The following is a 21,378-nucleotide window of genomic DNA, read 5'->3' on the forward strand; positions in this document are numbered from 1 at the left end:
TTTTGCATTGAAATTTTTTGATATACTTCTATATTGTAAATTTTTTTCTTCTCATAAATTTTCTGTTTATAGTCACGGCATTTTGTTGTTGTAGCAACGGAATGTGAGAGCGCCGGCGTAGCTTTACAGAACAAAATACTGTTACTGGAGCTATATTTTTTTTTCATAAATACGTTTATTTCTTAAGGCAGTTTACATAAGTTTTTCTTCGCCGTAGCATCACTTTTACATAATATTCTTATCCTAATTTAATTCTAACATAGTCACAACGTTTTGCATTTATTAAAACATATTCTCTTATTACTTAAATATCATCTTAGGTAACTCGTCATTAATTATGAAATCTACGCGGAAATATTATTTGAACCAAACGATTAACTTCTATAAATTATAAAATAAGCTGTTATTTTCAGACATTTTGTTAATAATTTCATAAACTGTTTCGAGTTTGTTTGTATCATTACATTATTTTTATTTTAATTTAGCTATTGGTTGAACTCATGGACGCAGCTGGGATCAGAACTAATGTCGTTTTCGTTTTTAAATTGCACTACACTGGTGTAGCGAAAGCTGCACTGAAACCGTTCGTTTTTGCCAATTGCACTACACCAGTGCTACACTTTTTCTGCACCGATACCACTGGTGTAGCACTCATCAAAAGTTTGGTGTAGCTCTGTGCAATGTAATCATGTATTGTAGTCAATGGTTACTGTTTATGTTTTCGTCATTTTTGTTCGTTTATTCAAGCCTCAGTGTAGCACTGCACCGGTGTAGTGCAAGTTAAAAACGAAAACGCCATAAGTCTTGAAAGGGGCCTTTATTAAATTGAAACTCCAGTTTTCTTTATGAAATGATAAATAAGTTTCATGTATGAAAGGTCACGACAAGCAAGAATGTCTCGAACTGGGATATTGGATAGTCTACCTTGGGTACGCAAAGAATTTATTAGTTGAGATCTGACATCACGATACTCCACGCATGTCCAAAAAACATGATCAATATCTCGATAACCTTCGCCACAAGCACAATGATTAGTCTCGGAGAGCCCAATTCGAAGGAGATGTGCATCTAACGTGTAGTGATTGGACATGAGTCTGGACATCACACGAATGAAATCTCTACTCACATCCAGTCCCCTGAACCATGCCTTTGTCGATATTTTCGGAATAATTGAGTGCATCCACCGACCCAGATCATCTTTATCCCAAGAAGCTTGCCAGCTGGCAAGTGTTCTTTGGCGAGACGAGCTATAGAATTCGTTGAAAGCAATTGGTCTATCATAAATTTCACCCTCAATAGCACCACGTTTGGCTAAAATATCGGCTCTTTCATTGCCAGGAATGGAGCAATGAGCCGGGACCCAGACTATAGTGATTAGATAATTATTGTTCAATATGTCGTTCAGGCACTGTTTTATTTTGCCCAGGAAAAACGGTTCAGTCTTGCCAGTCATGTTTGAGCGAATGGCTTCAATTGCACTCAGACTATCTGTGAAGAGGAAATAATGGTTTGGAATTAATGTGACGATTACACTCAAACTATAATGAACTGCTGCTAGCTCTGCTATATAAACAGATGCAGGTTCTTGAAGCCTAAATGAGGCCGAAACATTATTGTTGAACATACCAAACCCTGTCGCTTCTTCAATTCGCGATCCGTCCGTGTAAAACATTTTCTCAGAGTCAATATGCCTGAACTTACTTGAAAATATTTTTGGGATTTCCGTCGAACGTAGATGATCCGGGATTCCACGCACTTCGCGCTGCATGGATGTATCGAAAAATAAAGTTGAGTCAGGGACATTTAGGAGGCTGACACGGATAGGAATATATCTTGAAGGGTTGATTTCCTGTGACATATGGTTAAAATATACTGTCATGAATTTTGTTTGAGATCGAAGCTCGACTAGTCGTTCGAAATTATTAATTACCATGGGATTCAGCACCTCACATCTTATTAGCAGGCGTGATGAAAGCTCCCAAAATCGATCTTTTAATGGAAGAACTCCCGCCAGAACTTCAAGACTCATTGTATGTGTCGAATGCATGCACCCTAAAGCAATTCGCAAACAACGATACTGAATTCGCTCCAGTTTGATAATATGAGAGTTTGCAGCGGAACGAAAGCAAACGCATCCATATTCCATCACTGAAAGTATCGTTGTCTGATACAATTTTATTAGATCTTCCGGATGAGCACCCCACCAAGATCCTGTTATTGTTCGAAGAAAATTTACTCCTTGTTGGCATTTTGTTATCAGAAACCTAATATGTCCTCCCCACGTGCATTTGGAATCAAACCACACCCCAAGGTATTTGAAAGTCAAAACCTGTTGGATCATTCTTCCCATCATATGAAGCTGAAGCTGCGCGGGATCATGCTTTCTTGAAAAGACGACCAGCTCTGTTTTCTCCGCAGAGAATTCGATACCAAGATGAACAGCCCAATCGGACAAGTTATCTAAGGTATCTTGCAATGTTTTATGCAGATCAATAGCTTTGGGTCCAGTAACTGAAACCACGCCATCATCTGCCAATTGTCTTAGTGTACATGGCGTTACTAGACAGCTGTCAATGTCATTTACGTAAAAATTATAGAGGAGCGGACTGAGGCATGAGCCTTGCGGGAGACCCATGTAACTATTTCTGAGTGTTGCCAAATCGCCATGTGAAAAATGCATGTGTTTCTCTGACAAAAGGTTGTGCAAATAATTATTTATAACCGCTGGGAGTCCATTTTGGTGAAGCTTGTCTGAAAGAACATCAATGGAAACTGAATCAAATGCTCCTTTAATGTCTAAAAATACAGATGCCATTTGTTGCTTTCGAGCGAAGGCAATTTGGATGTCAGACGAAAGTAATGCAAGGCAATCATTCGTCCCTTTATTTCTACGGAAGCCAAACTGAGTATCTGACAACAAACCGTTCGTCTCGACCCAAGTGTCGAGACGTCGTAGAATAATTTTTTCGAACAATTTTCTGATGCAGGACAACATCGCAATGGGTCTATATGAGTTGTGATTGGAAGCTGGTTTCCCCGGTTTTTGAATGGCGATAACTTTCACTTGTCTCCAGTCAGGTGGAACAATATTTTGCTCAAGAAACTTGTTGAACAATTCCAACAAACGTCTTTTTGCGAGGTTGGGCAGATTCTTCACCAAGTTGAATTTAATTCTGTCCAACCCTGGAGCGTTATTGTTACAAGACAAGAGTGCTATAGAAAATTCCATCATTGAAAATTGGTTATTAATAAAACCATTATTTGGAGGAGATTCCCGTATAATGCTCTGCGTAGGAACAGAATCTGGGCAAACTTTCCTAGCAAAGTCAAATATCCATCGGTTCGAGTATTCATCACTCTCATTGCCCACGTTACGATTCCTCATTCGTCTGGCCGTGTTCCAAAGAGTGCTCATTGAGGTATCTCTTGACAAACCTTCGACAAAATGTCTCCAATAGCTACATTTTTTGGCTCGAAGTATGCTCTTGTACTTGGTTTCTAAAACCATAAGTTTTTCAAAATTCTGAGGAGTTCCTCCTCCCCGTTTTAGAAACGTCTTGCAAGCATTTTGTTTTGCGAGTTTAGCCTCAGAGCACTCTTTGTCCCACCAGGGGTTGGGAGGCCTTCTGTTAGTCGTTGGCCCAGGAAAGCGTTTAGTTTGGGATTGTTCTGCTGCCTCCAGAATCGAACAAATGAGGAAGTCATATTCTTCAAGTGGAGGGAGCTCTTCCATTGAATTCAAAATACTAGAGATACTACTTTGGTATTTAATCCAGTCGATATTTTTTGTCAAATCATATGGAATACTAGCGGAAGTAGCAATGCAATTGCTACTGCTAATTGAGATGATGATTGGTAAATGATCGCTACCGTGTAAATCAGGCAGTATTTTCCAGGTGCAATCTAGTCGAATTGATGTTGAGCAAAGAGATAGATCTAATGCACTTGGGCGTGCCGGAGGTCTTGGGATCCGTGTCATGCTACCCATATTTAATACCGTCATGCTAAAATTGTCACAAATGTTTTGTATTAAAGATGATCTGCTATCATTGTAAACGGAACCCCACATCATTCCGTGCGAATTTAAATCCCCCAGAATCAATCGTGGAGCAGGAAGGGCTTCAACCATTTCATTAAGCTGTCGCTGTCCAACTTGTACTTTTGGAGGAATATAAACCGAAGCTATGCAAATATCTTTGCCTTTAATGTTTATTTGGCAAGCAACAACTTCTATACTAGAAGTTGAAGGGATGTTTAATCTATAAAAGGAATAGCATTTATTAATTCCCAAAAGCACTCCACCATACGGAGAGTCTCTATCGAGACGTATAATGTTAAAATCATTAAAATTTAAAGCTATGTTTGAAGTAAGCCATGTTTCGCATAAAGCAAATACATCACATTTTTGACTATGCAATAATATTTTAAATGAATCAAGTTTTGGCATGATGCTTCGACAATTCCACTGCAGGACAGTGATTGTATCATTTGCGACGGGTGATAAATTATCCATCAAAAGATACAAAACCTGAGACAATTGGCCATTGAGCTGATAACTGCTTCAAAAAGGTTCTAGCTATTGGAAGGAATGCCATTATGAGGGTCTTTAAGGGTTCAGATATATTGAATGCTGAGAAAATCCATTCAACAATTTCCGAAAACTTCAGTAATCCTGTTGGTGGCTGTGAAATGGAGCCCACTGGTTTATTATTTTTTTCTGTACTAGATCCTGGATTGGTTTGTGAATTTGACAAACCAGGAGGCACAGTCTTTGGTTTTGACTTTTTTTGTTTAACACGGGGATCTTTTTTTGAAGATGAAATTTTAGGTGTCTTATTTGGTAATTTGGAGGAAGACTTCTTTCTCTTAACTGACCCTTGGGTAGTGATAAACGAATTACCTTCACTATTTTCGTCAGAGTCAGAGTCCTCTGGTTCCTCTAGATTTGAAAACCCGTTTTCGGTTTCCAAAGGGGGGACATCAATGACCGTTTTAAGCATTTCTGCATATGTGCGCTTAGACCGTGCTTTTAAAGAAAGCTTAATTTTGTCTTTGTGCACTTTAAATGCAGTGCATACTGAAATATCATCATGAGGACTATTCCCACAATAAATACATTTTTCAATTTCCTTGTTGCAATCATTATCTTTATGAGGCCCTTCACACTTAATACATTTTGGTTTATTACTACAGTAAGTAGCTGTGTGGCCGAATTTTTTGCAGTTCGTACAATTCATTACATTTGGAACAAAAAGCCAAACAGGGAGGCGAATTTTATCGACATAGACATGGGACGGCAACGCAGACCCGGCAAATGTCACTCGAAACGAGTCTGATGGGCGATAAACTTTTTTTTCCTCTTCATGAACTACTGAGTACAGTTGTTTGCACTCCAGTATTTTCACACCCTCAAGCATAGAGTTCTTGAAACGACCAACACCATGCTTGAGTAAATCATCTACCGAAAGACTCGCTTCGGTAACAACACCGTCAATTTCGACATCTTTGGAGGGTATGTAAACTTTATACTCTTTATTGAAATGTTCCGAAGAGACAATATCATTCGCGTGTTTCAAATTATTTACCACAACACGAATTTTATCGTTATTTACTTTTATGATCTCTTTGATTGAAGAGTATCGTGATGTCAAACCTTTAATAATTTGAAAAATGTTTAATGGCTTTGATATACGTCTAAAAAAGACTATCCAAGGCCCAGAAGAGCTCATCTGATATTTTTTCGTTCGTGGGGGTATCGGATTCATGCTAGGATTTACGTCCATGGATTCATCCATTACATTAAAATTTTTAACTAAACTTTAAAATAAAATTTGAAACCAACACTACACAGTACTCAATCAAAAGGAAAAGAAAAAACTTCTACCTTGAAATTGTTGTCTATCTCCGTTGCACTGCCGTGTAGATCCTCGTTGCTCTAGATGTTCTTGTTGGATGCTGATTGTTGGATGTGATGCTACTGCTACCTGACATCCAGCACCACTCGAATTCCGATTTGCTTTCGTCTTCGCCAGCTGTAACCAGCGCAGGTCACCGGTGTAATTACTGGAGCTATATTCCTTGTTCTGAATAATGGCGTATTTTCACTTGTAGCTGAAACGAACCCAGTACCAACTCCAGCTGCCAAATGTATGGATTTGACACCAGTTGGTGTTGGAACTGGGTTGGGTTTGACTTCAAACGAGAACGATTTTATTGTCATTAACACAAATGGAACTAGGATTCGATCGTATATTCAGAATAAGGTTCTGAACAGTTATTTTTTTTACGCTGAATCTCGGAAAAATAATCGTCGAGATTTACACCGCCGACTACTCGGAAATCATCTTGGTAAAAGATAAAATTGGGGAGTCTCAGCAATCTCAAATTTGACAAACGTCAGTTATTAGCGAAATTGTCAGCACGAAGTTTACTGTCTGTTCGGCATAACCCACTGAATGCAAAAGCAACAGTGAATTACTGAGGATCAAGATTTCATTTTATTTCCATATTAACACAAAAAGTTTATATTACATTACTTTTGTTTTGGGGACGTACGGTCCTTAAAGTTCTTCGACATATTCTATAACCACTTCCCAACAATAATTTGTAGTTATTCGTTATTATTATACTTACTGGATAGATCGTAGATTCTTACGGTTTCTATTTGGACTAAGCGGAAATGTAGAACGTAAATGGCAGTTGTCTGACCGAATTTCGGCAAATGCATATTTGCTGATTTCGGGATAATTGTTAATCACCGATGAGCTCAGCCCAAAATTTTGCCAAATCTCAACAAAAAGATGCACTTTGCCGAAAAATCAGTGAATTTTCTAAACGAATCTCGAGAAATATTATAATATTTCTTAATGAGCAATGAGCAAAATTGTGTGTTGCCGATCTGTCTCGACGTTCTACTTTACCGAGCTCGAGAATTGGTTTTATGTGTTTCCAACCAACTTCTTTTGTTTCCGCTAGACCGGTACCTAAATTTATCTGTGTAAATAAGAGTTTTTGCCCCGGGTTGGCGGTTCAATGCATAGGACACTGGTCTTACAAGCCAGTTGTCGTATGTTCGAGCCCCGACTTGGAAGGATTCTTAGTGTCAGTAGAATCCATAGTATCTAGCCATGCTATGATTCTGTACACTAAGAATCGGTTGCGAAGTCTGTTGAAACAGAAAGGCCAATTTCCACAAAAGGAATGTGTAATGCCATAACTTTGCTAAATAAGAGTTTTATTTTCATTTCCAATTAAAAAAAAACATGTTTTAATCCACCTAGTGGTGTAATGATGCCTTTCTTATATTATATTACTCATAACATCATAAATATTACTGTGGAATTCGCTAAAACAACTGTGTTCATTGAATAAAAATAGGAAAGTTTGTTCGGACCAAATCTAACAAATTCTACAAATCCTGTTTACCCTCTAGTTCCGGAGCCGGAAGTAGTGTCTACATTTAGGAATTCCGTATGAAATTGTAAGACTTTTTCTTTGAACCTATAAGTTTGTGAAAATCGATGTGGCCATCTTGAAGGAAAGCGAGTGAGACCCTTTTGCAGTTTTTAATTACCATACAAATTGGAACAGTTTTTAACTTAGTTAAACCTAGACTAGAGCTCTATTTCGATTAAACCAATTAAACGGAATCTAACAAACGAAGCGAACCTGCGTTTCTGTTACTTCTGCATATGTAAGTCAAGCTAAACAGCATGAATCAGTAGCATAAAACATGTATTAGGATTAGCACTTTTATTATTATTATTGACATCATTACACCACCGGCACGGTATTACTGCACTATTGGCTGTGAAATTGCATATTTTTTCAAATAAATTTGAATTCAATGACATTCGTTTATTCTTTTAATCGCACCTATCATAGAATAGCTAAAATTTTTATCAACCGCAGCACCGTCTTTTACCAATATCACACACCATTAGCAGACATCCGTAACCGTTTCGATTCCTTCATAGCGTGTACGAAATAGAACAAAGCACGCATCGTTTGTTTTGTGTTTTCTTCTTCTCTCGGGGTTGTACGTATTGTCAATCTATATGGCGATTTAAAAACTTTAACACTCTTCGCCCTGTAACTGCGGAACCGGAAGTCGGATCCGGATGAAATTTCACAGTATTTTTAAAGATAATATGAGCTTCAATTCAAATCATGATTTGTTAAAATCGGTTCAAGCATCGCAGAGAAATCGAAGTGAGTTCTATTTTGGAAGTTTTCCTCCACCACTTTCGGTGCTTCAGGAACAGGAAAAGGGAAGACCAGTAGTGCCGAATTAAGTTTTTATGCCAACAAACTAACAATATCTGCAAACTAGAATAATTTATCAGACAGTTTTATGGGATTTGTACCTGTTTTTGACCATCATTTGTGGAAGACTGCTAATGAAATTGGTAATTTTCAACTTATCACGCTTTAGTTCCGGAACCGGAAGTTGGATCCGGATTAAATGTTCTAGAAATTTTTAGGAAACTATAAGTCCTTCCATTTGAATCTTAGTTTGCAAAAATCGGTTGAGCCGTTTCAGAGAAAAATGAGTGCACACTTTTTCTCTAATTTTCACGTATTACCATGTAACTCCGGAACCGGAAGCTGAATGCAAATAAAATTCAAAAGCAGGCTATGGGACTGTTAGTCCTTTTATTTGAATCTAAGTTTGTGAAAATCGGTTCAGCCGTCTCCGAGAAAAGTGAGTGCATATTTTTTTCCATTTTTTCCATTTTTCTGGTACTATATCTCCAGAACCGGAAATCTGATCGGGATGAAATTCAATAGCAGGCTTTGGGACCATAAGACCTTTCATTTGAATCTTAGTTTGTGAAAATCGATTCAGACGTCTCCGAGAAAAGTAAGTGCATATTTTTGTTACATACATACACACACACAGTTCGTCGAGCTGAGTCGAATGGTATATGCCATTCGGCCCTCCGGGCCTCGGTTAAAAAGTCGGTTTTCACAGTGATTGCATAGCCTTTCTATATGAGAAAGGCAAAAGCTTCCGAATCTGAGAAACATGGAAAAAACTCGATAATAGTACTTGGAATAGTTTATTGTAGATTGTGGAGATTATTCAACCCAAATCGTTATTTAACCCGGGTTTTAGCGTATCAGTGTTCATATTTTTTCTTTATAATTACGCGTAATCAGGTTTTTTACTGTCACTGCTAACCTCAATTCATTCAAGTTCACGTCGATATAAGACAAGATCTATTAGGTTTTGCACGATGACGACATAAATGAACTGCCGATGAATCAAGTTCATCTTTGACAGTTGTCGTGTACTTGTTTTGTTTTGCGACTGCAAGTTATTGAATTGAAAAAAAATGAAAAAATGACGAAAAAGTGACTATTAAAAACGTATTCCACAGTGAAAATAACTAAAATGATTGCCCTGTATGTGGTTCCAGCATCTAGGAGCGATATATGTATGAATCTGTTGATTGTGAGGCGACTTACAATTTTTACATTCGAACGATGAACTTCTGATGAACTTGTAAACTGTAAACAACTTTACGTCGACTGTCAAAAAAAGTTCATTCTGTTCATTTTTGTGAGGTTATGTCATGTTCGTGCAAAACCTAATAGAGGTAGTACTGCTGAACAGTCGAGGATGAACGCTTGTTCATTCTTGACTTCTCGATAAACCTCAAAGGATTGGTTACGTGGACTTTGCCACATATTTTCCAAATGTTGAACCAAGTTGCCTGAAGAGGATGTTAACAGTCTTACTGACTTGTCAAAAACATTGAGATTTGCATATACAGTAAAAACACGAATGAAAAATGTAAATAATCCATTGAGTAATTTGACGTCTCTGTAACATGTACTCTCCTCCTCTCAATCGAAATTAAATTCAATTGCGTTTCATATTACGTCTTTGCTAATAATAATGTGCCTAAAGACTGTTCCAGAATGTATGAACGCAACCAAAAACCGCTGCCATTTCGCAATGGTTCAGAATCTGTCAATTTTTATGGCTGCATCCTGTTGTTTACACTCTTCTCTAACCACTTGTGCAGTCGTTTATTCGTTTTCATTAGTTTGTTTCGAAATGCGTGGACTTTCAGCAGAACAACGTCGAAAAATTGTGTACAAATGGTGCACAGAACGCGGACTGTCACTGAGAAAGATAGCAAAAATGGAAGGAGTAAGTGAAAAAGCCGTGCGAAATGCAATCAGGAAGTTCAGTGAGGATAAACCGAAAACGGGTCGAAAAAAGGTCCTGCTAACCCTCAGTTGGATAAACGTATACTGAAGGCGTTCGAGCAAAATAAGGAGGTTTCAGTTCGGAATGTGGTAAAAAAAGTGGGCACTTCGAAGTCAAATGTTCTTCGTGCTATGGAACGTTTGAATCTTCGAACCTATAAGAAGCAGAAACAACCAAAACGTAGAAGCATCGATCAGGCCGAGGGTTCAAAAGCTGTACAATACGATTCTTGCTGGAAATTTGAACTGCATAATCATGGACGACGAAACCTACGTGAAACTCGATTACAAATCACTGCCGGGACCACAATATTATACGGTGCGAGAAGGGCAAGTGTTAAACCAGTCCGAGACATCGATTGAAGTCGAAAAATTTGGTATGAAAGCTATGGTCTGGCAAGCAATTTGTAGCTGCGGTAAGATTTAGAAACCCTTCAGCACCACTGCTTCAATGAACAGCGAAATATACATCAAGGAATGTTTACAAAAACGACTTCTACCCATGATTCAAAGCCACACAACAGGATCCTGTCTTCTGGCCAGATCTTGCTTCTTGCCACTACTCGAAATCAACGGTAGAATGGTATACTACCAAAAATGTCACTTTCGTCCCAAAAGACATGAATCCACCAAATTGCCCACAACTTCGACCAATTGAGGAAATTTGGGCATTAACGAAGGCACATCTTAGGAAACATATCTCGGCAGCCGAAACCATTCAACATTTCGAAAATAATTGGAAAAAAGTGTCAAAACTTGTCGACAAGAAGTCTGTACGGAATTTAATGAGGAACGTTCGCAAGAGGGTGCGCCAGTTAGTCTACAATGGCTAAGTAGCAAATGTTGAGAATAGTATTCTGTTGTTGAAGTATATTATCAGTATACCGAATAAAATTTGAATATCTAACACTTGTGAATTATTTACAGCGAAATCAAAGTGCGTCCATACTTTCTGGGACAGTCTTTATAATTCAAATCTGGGTTGTTAAGTTCCGAAGCATGAATCCACACAATTTTCTGAACACTGATATTCACGATTGACGTCTGACATTTCAGCATGTATTTCTCATCGTTTAGAACCTGTATCTTGAAACCAGAACTAATTCTTTCCATGAGCTCAAAAAACAATTTCTGTGCACGGAAACCCCCGGAAACTGAAAATCACTAAAATATTAGTTATTTTATGGAATTCGATTGAGTAAAAGTTTGTGAAAACAAACGATTGTTGTTTTTTAATCCATCACTGTTGCATTGAAGCAACATATTATACACGAATTATACTCGCATTTCATTTCTATGTGGAGTTTCGTCATTTTTTAGATGAGATCAATCCTTAATCTATTTTCCGAAATCGCAATATGTAGTAGCTTTTATGTTTCATCTGAATTTGGATAATCAGAAGACTTTGTATTATTCAGTTCAACCGGTAAAAAAAGCAAATATGTTCAGCGTCGTCCTCTTCATAGGCCTTTCAGGTTTCCTCAGCTTTTTTCACGTTTACATATTGCATACAAAATTTAAAATTACAAATGTTCGATTCCGATTGTTACGGCAGCATTCGCTATGAACCGCAGTCCCCAGCATGGAAGACTTCCGGCGCTACCCAAGACTCGCCTGATGGGCGATGTTCGCAAAGTAAACAGGAACGAGGCGGCCGCTGGTCCATCCAGTTCATCGCGTTTCGTGGCTAGTATTAACCGGAAGGCAAATCCCGAATATAGCAGCAAACGCATCTGGCAGGAGCTGAACATGCCAACGGACTGTGACTTTCTCGGTCCGAATGTGTTCACCCTACCGGAGAAACTGCTGAAGCATGGACCCAATATGAAACCCTCGTCGCTAGCAAAAGCGCGATCCAATCGAAGTGCTGCCAAGAAGAAAAGTAAATTGGTCACAGATTGGAGGTTTTTTTTATTAAATGATATATTCTCCTATACTCAGAAACTAGATCGTACACTGCACTAAGGAAGGACCGGGAAGAATTTCGAAAGAAGTTGGTAAAACTAATCGTTAGAAAGGATCACGAGAAAGATGATGAAGCGAACACATTTCCAAACGTAGAAGAACGGGAGTTGTTGAGATATTATCACTACATTCGGCATGGTATTGATACTGTTCATGTAGCCCCGATCGATAAAAGAGTTCTTCAAAGGTACGGGACTTTGTGTTTGTGATCAACTATTTCAAACTTTTTTCTTTAAAGAATTTTAAAATTGATACCGAGAAACCTAGTGAAGTATAAAGAAGGCTTGCGAACTATATTCGATGAAATCAAGGACGACTACTCACTAGCGGTCAAGAAAGCTGTAGTTGATTTCGTACTGGGCGATGCGATGACTAAGTACATGAAGAAGGATGAAATCACTCCGGCACGAATGGAAATCAAAGAACTGAAACTAAAGTGGAAACATCGGTATGACGAGAACAGGGCAAAGATTAAAAGAAACTTATTTTCTATCAATGCTTGTTCTGGTCAAATACTAGAATTGTGGGATGTAGCATTCAAAGATCTTTTGCTTGTCGATATGAAACAACTTCAAGATAAACGGGAATCCTTCGATTTGACCGAATTCACGGTAATTTAACGGATAAATTATTTATTTTCACGCATCATTAATTTGTTTTATTTTGTATTCAGTCAACAGTCAATCAACAGATTGAGGAGGTTAAAATTACGTTAAACGAAAAATGGTACGGATCGATTAAGACCATTTTCAACCGAGGTGTCAGAAAGAAGCTGATCCCTGATGAAACAACAAAACCGAAGATGTTGCGAAAGTTTTTCAACTCGTTAGCTACTTTGATGACCCGGCAATTACAGAACTTGTGTGTGAACAGTATCATGGCGTACACGAACTACATCTGTGATGTTGGAGTAAGATAAGTTAAACTCTATGTTGGAATAAATTGTTCTCATCTTTGCTCTTCTAGAAATCGAACCAAGGCTTTCGACTAACAATTTTGTTGGAAAATCAGGATACGCTGTCATTCATACCGAGCTTTTCGAGATTTCAAATTGAAATTGTGAAAATAATTGATAACATCGTGAAAGCTGTGAAAAGTTTCAAAAGAATCGAGCGACAATTGAGACCTAATATCCCATGTCTTGATCCAATGTTGAAGGTATATTGAATGTCCTTTATCGGATTCGCCTCTATAATCCAAGAAATCTAATATTCCAGCCGGATATATCTTCCAATGTAATCACCGATTGTAAGACCCGAATCTACAACATTCTCGAGGAACAACGAATTGGTCCGGAGCTTCGCATGCAAGATTTTGACAAGTACATGACGTTGATGAATGGTACGGATATGGATGAAATCGAGCATTTTATAGAGAAACGACCCAATTTCGAACAATACTGCAAGTATATTCAACACTACAAAGATATGGAATACAATGTATCCAAGGAGATATATGGCGTTATATCGATGGGATTCTATGAGTTTCACCGCGAAGGGTTGATCGATACGCTCGAAGGGTTGGCGAAGTTTATGCAACAGGAATTGATTGTGAAAATGACCGCAGATCAACAATATGCTGCTGCTGTGCTCGCCAACGAGTACGAAGCCATTGCCACCAAAATACTGACTGTTCCGAAGGATACCGCCGAGCTAATGTCGTTGAAAGAATATGCCATAAAAATGGAAGAATCGACTATTCCGGAAATGGAGAACAGGCTAAAAGTCAACTTGAGTCATCTGCTCTATCTAACCGATTACACGATATTTACACCACTGGAGATCAAGCAAAACAACAATACTTTTCAATGGTATCGAAAAATGCCAACAATTTTCCAGGATCACAAAAACATTATAGCTGAGAAAATGGTAGAATATCAGGATTCTTTGAAGCGTAGGATCGAAAATTTCCGACGCGATTTAGAGGTCTACTGGGGACAACTGAAAGATTACGAAGGTTGGGGTGATATCAAGCATCTTCAAAAGTATAAAAAGAAGGCTACTGCACTGGACAATAAACTGCTAGCGGCCATGGATAAGATTGATCAGATCAACGAGGAAGAAATCGCTTACTGTTGGGAACTTTCTCAATATCCGCTAAGAAAGCAGTGTCACGATAAATTAACGCCGTACAAGCAACTGTACGATGCCGGCCAGGAGTTCATGGATAAACATGAACTATGGTTGCATTCCCAAGTTGGTTCACATGATCCGGAAATAGTGGAAGATACCGTCGGTTCCCTGTATCGTACGGTATACAAGTTGGAGAAGAAATTTTCCGACTCGCATCAAACACAGCGTTTAGCGCACGATGTTAGTAAAAGAAAACGAATTGCCTTCATATTGGATAAGGACTTGAATGGTTCCTCTTTATTTTTCGCAGATTAAGAACCGCATCGATAGTTTCAAGACGCACATGCCGATCGTTCAAACTTTGGGTAATCCTGGTATGAAAGAACGTCACTGGGAGCAGGTTTCGGAGATTATTGGCTTCCCCATTAAAATCGCTCCCGATCTCACCCTGGAGAAGGTAATCGATTATGGCCTGGATGACTACATTCAACGATTTGAAACGATCTCGGAAAGCGCTACCAAAGAAAACAATCTCGAAAAGGCTATGATCCGAATGGTGAACGAATGGAGCGATATGGCGTTCATTGTTCATCCGTATAGGGATACCGGGACTTACATACTGTCTGCGGTGGACGATATTCAGGTATTGCTCGATGATCATATCATCAAAACACAAACCATGAAGAGTTCGCTGTATATTAAACCGTTTGAGGCCGACATTTTGTAAGTATACTGATTTTGCCATCCTCGTACACTGAAACTTAGCACGATGACTAATTATTGCTTAATTCTGGGTTGAAAGAGCTTGGGAAAAAAAGCTTATGTTATTGCAGGACATTCTAGACGACTGGCTGAGGGTACAGGCAACGTGGATGTATCTGGAACCCATATTTTCCAGCCCGGATATCCAATCGCAAATGCCGGAAGAAGGTCGACGTTTCAGTGCGGTCGATAAGATATGGAAAGATCTCATGAAGACAGTTTTTGCCGATTGCAAAGTCCTAGCGGTCCTTGAAATAGACAAAATGTCGGAGAAATTGAAGAAGTCGTACAGCCTTCTGGAGATCATTCAGAAAGGTCTCAACGAGTATCTGGAGAAGAAACGTCTCTACTTCCCACGGTTCTTCTTCCTCTCCAACGACGAACTGCTGGAGATCCTGTCGGAAACGAAGAATCCTACCCGTGTACAACCACATCTGAAAAAGTGCTTCGAAGGAATCGCCACGTTGCACTTTACTGAATCGCTTGATATTACAATGATGCGATCAAGTGAAGGTGAAGAAGTAGTTCTCGCAGACGAGGTTTCAACCAGCAAGGCAAAGGGACAAGTGGAAAAATGGCTGCTGGACTTAGAGAAATCCATGAAGAAAAGCGTACATAACCAAATCGACCAGTCTTATGAATCCTACACCAAAACGGTGCGACACGAGTGGGTCATTATGTGGCCTGGACAGTGCGTTCAAAGTATTTCATGTGCCTTCTGGACATTGGAAGTTACTTTGTGTTTTGACAGTCCCGCCCCGTTGGATGCTCTCGAAGAATACAAAATAACTTGCAAGACCCAAATTTCGCACATTGTTGACTTGGTAAGAGGAAAGCTGGCACTACAGAACCGAATCACACTGGGAGCCTTGATTGTACTGGATGTGCATGCGCGCGATGTTCTGACGGATCTAATCGATAAAAAGACTACCAAATCCGATGACTTCAATTGGCTGGCTCAATTGAGATACTACATGGAGGAAAAACAGCTAGTGACCAGAATGATCAACTCAACTCTCAAGTACGGTTACGAATACTTGGGTAACACATCGCGTTTAGTCATCACTCCCCTAACCGATCGATGCTTTCGAACGTTATTCGGTGCACTGCATCTTCATTTAGGAGGCGCACCTGAAGGTCCTGCTGGAACGGGAAAAACGGAGACCACCAAAGACTTGGCAAAAGCTGTCGCCAAACAGTGCGTGGTGTTCAATTGTTCGGATGGATTGGATTACATTGCGTTAGGAAAATTCTTCAAAGGTCTCGCCTCTTGTGGAGCTTGGTCCTGTTTCGATGAGTTCAATCGAATCGACCTGGAAGTACTGTCGGTGGTGGCTCAACAAATTTTAACAATTCAGCGGGGCATCAATTCCGGTTCACCGACACTGGTTTTTGAAGGAACAATTCTGACCTTGGATCCGACATGTGCCGTTTTCATAACGATGAATCCAGGCTATGCGGGACGGTCAGAGCTTCCTGATAACCTGAAGGCACTATTCCGTTCGGTTGCCATGATGGTGCCCGACTATGCACTGATCTCCGAGATTGAGCTATACTCGTACGGGTTTTTGAACGCTAAACCACTGGCAGTGAAAATTGTTGCCACATATCGTCTATGTTCCGAACAGCTCAGTTCACAACCACACTACGATTATGGAATGCGAGCAGTGAAATCGGTACTGAAAGCTGCGGGAGCGCTGAAACTGAGATATCCAGATGAAGTTGAGGATATTCTGGTGCTTCGATCAATCAAAGATGTCAACCTGGCAAAGTTTTTGAACCAAGACGTTCCCCTTTTCCAGGGAATAATATCGGATTTGTTCCCGGGAGTAGTTCTACCAACACCCGATTATGAGGTTTTCGACGCAGCGGTCCAAAAAGCCTGCGAACACCACAACATGCAGTGTACACCGTTCTTCCTCGAAAAGGTGCAACAATTGTATGAGATGATTGTAGTGAGGCATGGTTTGATGTTGGTAGGACCACCGTTCGGTGGAAAAACTACGGCGTATCGAATGTTGGCGGAAGCGTTAGGATACATAGAGGAACAAGGCGAAATGGGCGAGCACAAGGCTCACTACACTGTTATGAACCCGAAAGCCATCACAATGGGGCAGCTATACGGCCAGTTCGATCCCGTTTCACATGAGTGGAGCGATGGAATTCTGGCTGTCAGTTACCGACAGTTCGCAGTTAGCACTACACCGGATAGAAAGTGGTTGTTGTTTGACGGACCGGTAGATGCGATTTGGATCGAAAATATGAACACCGTGTTGGACGACAACAAAAAGCTTTGCCTGATGTCTGGGGAGATTATTCAGCTAGCTCCCACTACAAACTTGATCTTTGAAGTAATGGACCTAGATGTCGCTTCGCCGGCTACGGTATCCCGTTGCGGAATGATTTATTTAGAGCCAAGTACACTCGGATGGGAACCTTTGCTGGAATCATGGAAACATACTTTACCATCGTCCCTTCACTCGGTCAACAAACAAGTAATAACGCAGATGTTCATGCGATTCTGTCCCATTCTCCTGTGGTTCGTTCGCAAGGGTGGGGTGAGGGAAATGATGCCCACTTCCGACTCGAACCTGGTGAAGTCATTAATGAACCTATTCGACTGTTTCATGGATGACTATTGGAACGAGACCTACATGAAAACGGTGTCCGAAGTGGACGTACGAGCGCAGCTAGAAGGTGTGTTCTTCTTTTCTTGCATTTGGGCTATCGGAGGACCGCTAGAGACTGATGGTCGGGAAAAGTTCAGCGAATTGTTTCGGGCACTCACTGAGAAAGTTTTCCCAACCGAGATCAATGACAAGTTCAAAATCCCGGTACCCCTGCAGGTACCGAACCTAACCAAACCGTTCATCTTTCAAATACCGAGAGGTGGTACTGTTTTCGACTATCACTTCACGAAAGAAGGCAAGGGTAAATGGCGCCCCTGGGCGGAAGAAATAAGCCAAACTATCAACATTCAACGCGATATGCCGGTCAATCAGATTATCATACCAACGGTTGAAACAATAAGGATAACGACTCTTTTGGAGCTACTGGTTCAACATAGCAAATCGTTGTTATTGGTAGGGCCAACAGGAACCGGAAAGAGTGCTTACACTATAGACTTCCTGTTGAAGAGAAACGACACTAACATTTTTAAACCACTGTTGATCAACTTTTCGGCGCAGACTTCGGCAAATCAAGTTCAGGATATAGTAATGTCTAAATTGGACAAGCGACGTAAAGGAATTTTTGGGCCTCCTCTGGGGAAGAAGTGTGTTATATTCATAGACGACGTATCGATGCCTCTGAAGGAGACGTACGGAGCGCAACCTCCAATCGAAATAATGCGAATGTTCCTCGATCATGCTATGTGGTACGACAGAAAAGAGGTGGTCCCAATGAAACTGGTAGACATGCAGCTAATGTGCGCCATGGGACCGCCAAGTACGGGTAATACGGTGACTCCAAGATTTTCCCGACATTTTAACACAATCGCTTTGGATGAGTTTGACGACACCACTTTGATTGCGATTTTCAGCAAGATTGTCCTGTGGCATTTGGATACTAGGGGATTTTCCAAAGAATTTGATCCATGTATCGATGAGATCGTGCTGTCGACTCTGCAGATATATCGTGAAGCTAGACGTATTCTGTTGCCAACACCCGCCAAGTGCCATTACCTGTTTAATTTAAGAGACTTTTCCAGAGTAATTCAGGTAAACAGCTATCCGTGAGCAGATATAGTTTTACGAGAAAACTTTTATACTTTTTCATTTTAAGGGTGTTCTCCTGTCAGTTCCCGAAGGAACGGAAAGTTTGAACTCAATCAGGCGGCTGTGGGCTCACGAAATCCTTCGAGTGTACGGCGATCGGCTGGTGGACGACGTGGACCGCGAATGGTTGTTCAACGAGCTGTGCACCGTCATCGACAAATACATGCACGAAGATCCGAAAGATCTGTTTGATCGTTTCGTTGAGGGCGGCCAGTTAGGTGAAAGCCATCTCCGTGCGATGATGTTCTGCGATTTCACGAATCCCAAGGCTGATACGAAGTTATATCTGGAGGTGGAAGATATGGAAGAGCTTGGTTTTGTGATTGAGTCGTACATAGTAGAGTTCAACAATATGTCCAAGAAGCCAATGACGTTGGTGTTGTTCCGATTTGCGATTGAACATTTGTCACGGATTTGTCGGATAATTAAACAACCGAGAAGTCATGCCCTACTGGTTGGAGTTGGAGGCTCCGGAAGGCAATCATTGGCGAGGATAGCTTCTCACATATGCTCGTATGAGCTGTTCCAGGTACATTTGAAAAAAGCTGATAAAAAAAAAAAAACGATTTGAAATGATTTATCATTTTGCTTTCCGTTAAAGGTTGAAATTTCTAGACAGTATGGAATGAACGAGTGGCGAGAGGACATGAAAAATTTGTTGAAGAAAGTGGCTTCTTCGGATCAGCACATAGCATTTCTATTCACAGATACTCAGATCAAGGATGAATCTTTCCTGGAAGACATCAATAACATGTTGAACTCTGGAGAAATTCCAAACTTATTCACGAATGAAGAAAAATCCGAGATTATTGAAAAAATGAGACAAATAGATCGACAGAAGGAAAAGTCACAGCAAACCGATGGGAGTCCGGTTGCACTGTACAATCTGTTTGTTACGGTAGGTTTGACCGTTGAACTTTGCCCTTTAACAGAGAATGAATTTCATTTCATTTCAGATCACGCGTGATCAATTGCATATTATTTTATCAATGTCCCCCATCGGCGACTCATTCCGTAACCGTGTTCGAAAGTTCCCATCAATCGTCAATTGTTGTACGATCGATTGGTTCCAACCGTGGCCCAAGGATGCATTGGTTGCGGTAGCAACGAAGTTCCTGTCTACGGTCGAAATGCCCGAAAAGGAGCGTAACGTGTGCATCGATATGTGCATGGAGTTTCATACCTCCACTCAGGAGTTATCCGACGAGTTTATGATCCGATTGAACCGCCATAACTACGTGACCCCTACCTCCTATCTTGAGTTAATCCATACCTTCAAGACGTTACTGGATAAGAAGAGAACGTAAATTTTTTAGCTGATTTTTTTTCTTGTTTCACACTTCTGTTGATTGCATCGGTATGCTATATTTTCAGGGATGTTCTTACCGGTAAAAATCGTTACTTGACAGGACTTAAGCAGCTGGAGATTGCCGCCCAACAGGTCGGGGTGATGCAAGAACAGCTGGAAACTGTACAGCCGCAGCTGAAGATTGCTGCTGAAACAGTAGCCCAGCAAATGGCTAAGGTTCAAGCAGACAGTGAGGTTGCGGCCGTACAGAAGGAACTGGTCAAGAAAGACGAAGAGGTCGCACAGGAACAAGCAGCCGCTGCCAACGAGATCAAGGAGGAGTGTGATGCAAAGTTGGCAGAAGCGATGCCTATTCTGAATGCAGCTCTAGAGGCACTGAACACGTTAACCGCACCGGACATCACGATCGTGAAAACGATGAAAAGTCCTCCGATTGGCGTGAAAGTTGTGATGGAAGCGGTTTGTATTCTAAAGGATATCAAACCGGATCGTGTTCAGGCTCCGTCTGGATTGGGTATGGTGGAGGACTACTGGGGTCCAGCGAAAAAGCTTCTGGGAGATATGAAATTCTTGGAGGGACTTTTAAACTTCGAGAAGGACGATATCCCTCCGAAAGTAATGCAAAAGCTAGAGGAGCGTATTCTGCATAACGAAAACTTCGATCCGGACAAGGTGAAAACGGCTTCCACGGCTTGTGAGGGGCTGTGTAAATGGGTTATAGCTATTTCGAAGTATGACGTTGTGGCAAAAGTTGTGGCACCAAAAAAGATCGCTCTCAAAGAAGCACAAGATAAGTACAATGGAGCTATGGCGATTTTGAATGCTAAGCTAGAGCAACTAGCTATTCTGGAGGAGAACTTGGCAGAGCTGCAAAGGAAGTTGGACGAACAGATTCAACAGCACGCCAAACTACAGGCTAATGTGGAGCTTTGCATGAAAAAGTTGGAGCGTGCGACGGAAATCATTACTGGTTTGGGCGGTGAGAAGGATCGCTGGCAACAGGCAGCTAAAACACTCGGAGAAGTTTACGATAATTTAACGGGAGATGTACTGATTGCATCCGGTGTCGTAGCTTATCTGGGTCCTTTCACGAATCTATTCCGATCACAGCAAATCAAACGGTGGATAAAGAGTTGTAAAGCTAAAAATATTGTTTGTTCTGAGGACTTCCAGCTGTCCACTGTGTTGGGAAATCCGGTGGATATTCGAGCCTGGAATATTTTTGGACTACCCAGTGATGCATTTTCTGTGGAGAGTGCAATTATCATACAGT

The 21,378-nt window shown here is 40.6% G+C and overlaps 1 protein-coding gene across 4 annotated transcripts in view; it reads left to right on the plus strand.

The window, feature by feature from the left end:
* Positions 1-21,378, plus strand: part of LOC131429925 (dynein axonemal heavy chain 7) — a 29,184-nt gene that overhangs the window by 515 nt on the left and 7,291 nt on the right. For all 4 annotated transcript variants that reach the window (XM_058594451.1, XM_058594453.1, XM_058594450.1 and 1 more), the window contains exons 2-13: positions 11,777-12,103; positions 12,163-12,373; positions 12,425-12,797; positions 12,860-13,096; positions 13,153-13,344; positions 13,404-14,498; positions 14,569-14,981; positions 15,061-18,739; positions 18,804-19,325; positions 19,398-19,694; positions 19,753-20,099; positions 20,171-21,376. In XM_058594451.1, coding sequence (XP_058450434.1) covers positions 11,785-12,103; positions 12,163-12,373; positions 12,425-12,797; positions 12,860-13,096; positions 13,153-13,344; positions 13,404-14,498; positions 14,569-14,981; positions 15,061-18,739; positions 18,804-19,325; positions 19,398-19,694; positions 19,753-20,099; positions 20,171-21,376 — 8,891 coding nt within the window. In that variant the 5' untranslated portion in view covers positions 11,777-11,784. The remainder of the gene's footprint in view (positions 1-11,776; positions 12,104-12,162; positions 12,374-12,424; positions 12,798-12,859; positions 13,097-13,152; positions 13,345-13,403; positions 14,499-14,568; positions 14,982-15,060; positions 18,740-18,803; positions 19,326-19,397; positions 19,695-19,752; positions 20,100-20,170; positions 21,377-21,378) is intronic.

This window comes from Malaya genurostris, chromosome 2 (assembly GCF_030247185.1).
Source record: "Malaya genurostris strain Urasoe2022 chromosome 2, Malgen_1.1, whole genome shotgun sequence".
NCBI classification, from domain to species: Eukaryota; Metazoa; Arthropoda; class Insecta; order Diptera; family Culicidae; genus Malaya; species Malaya genurostris.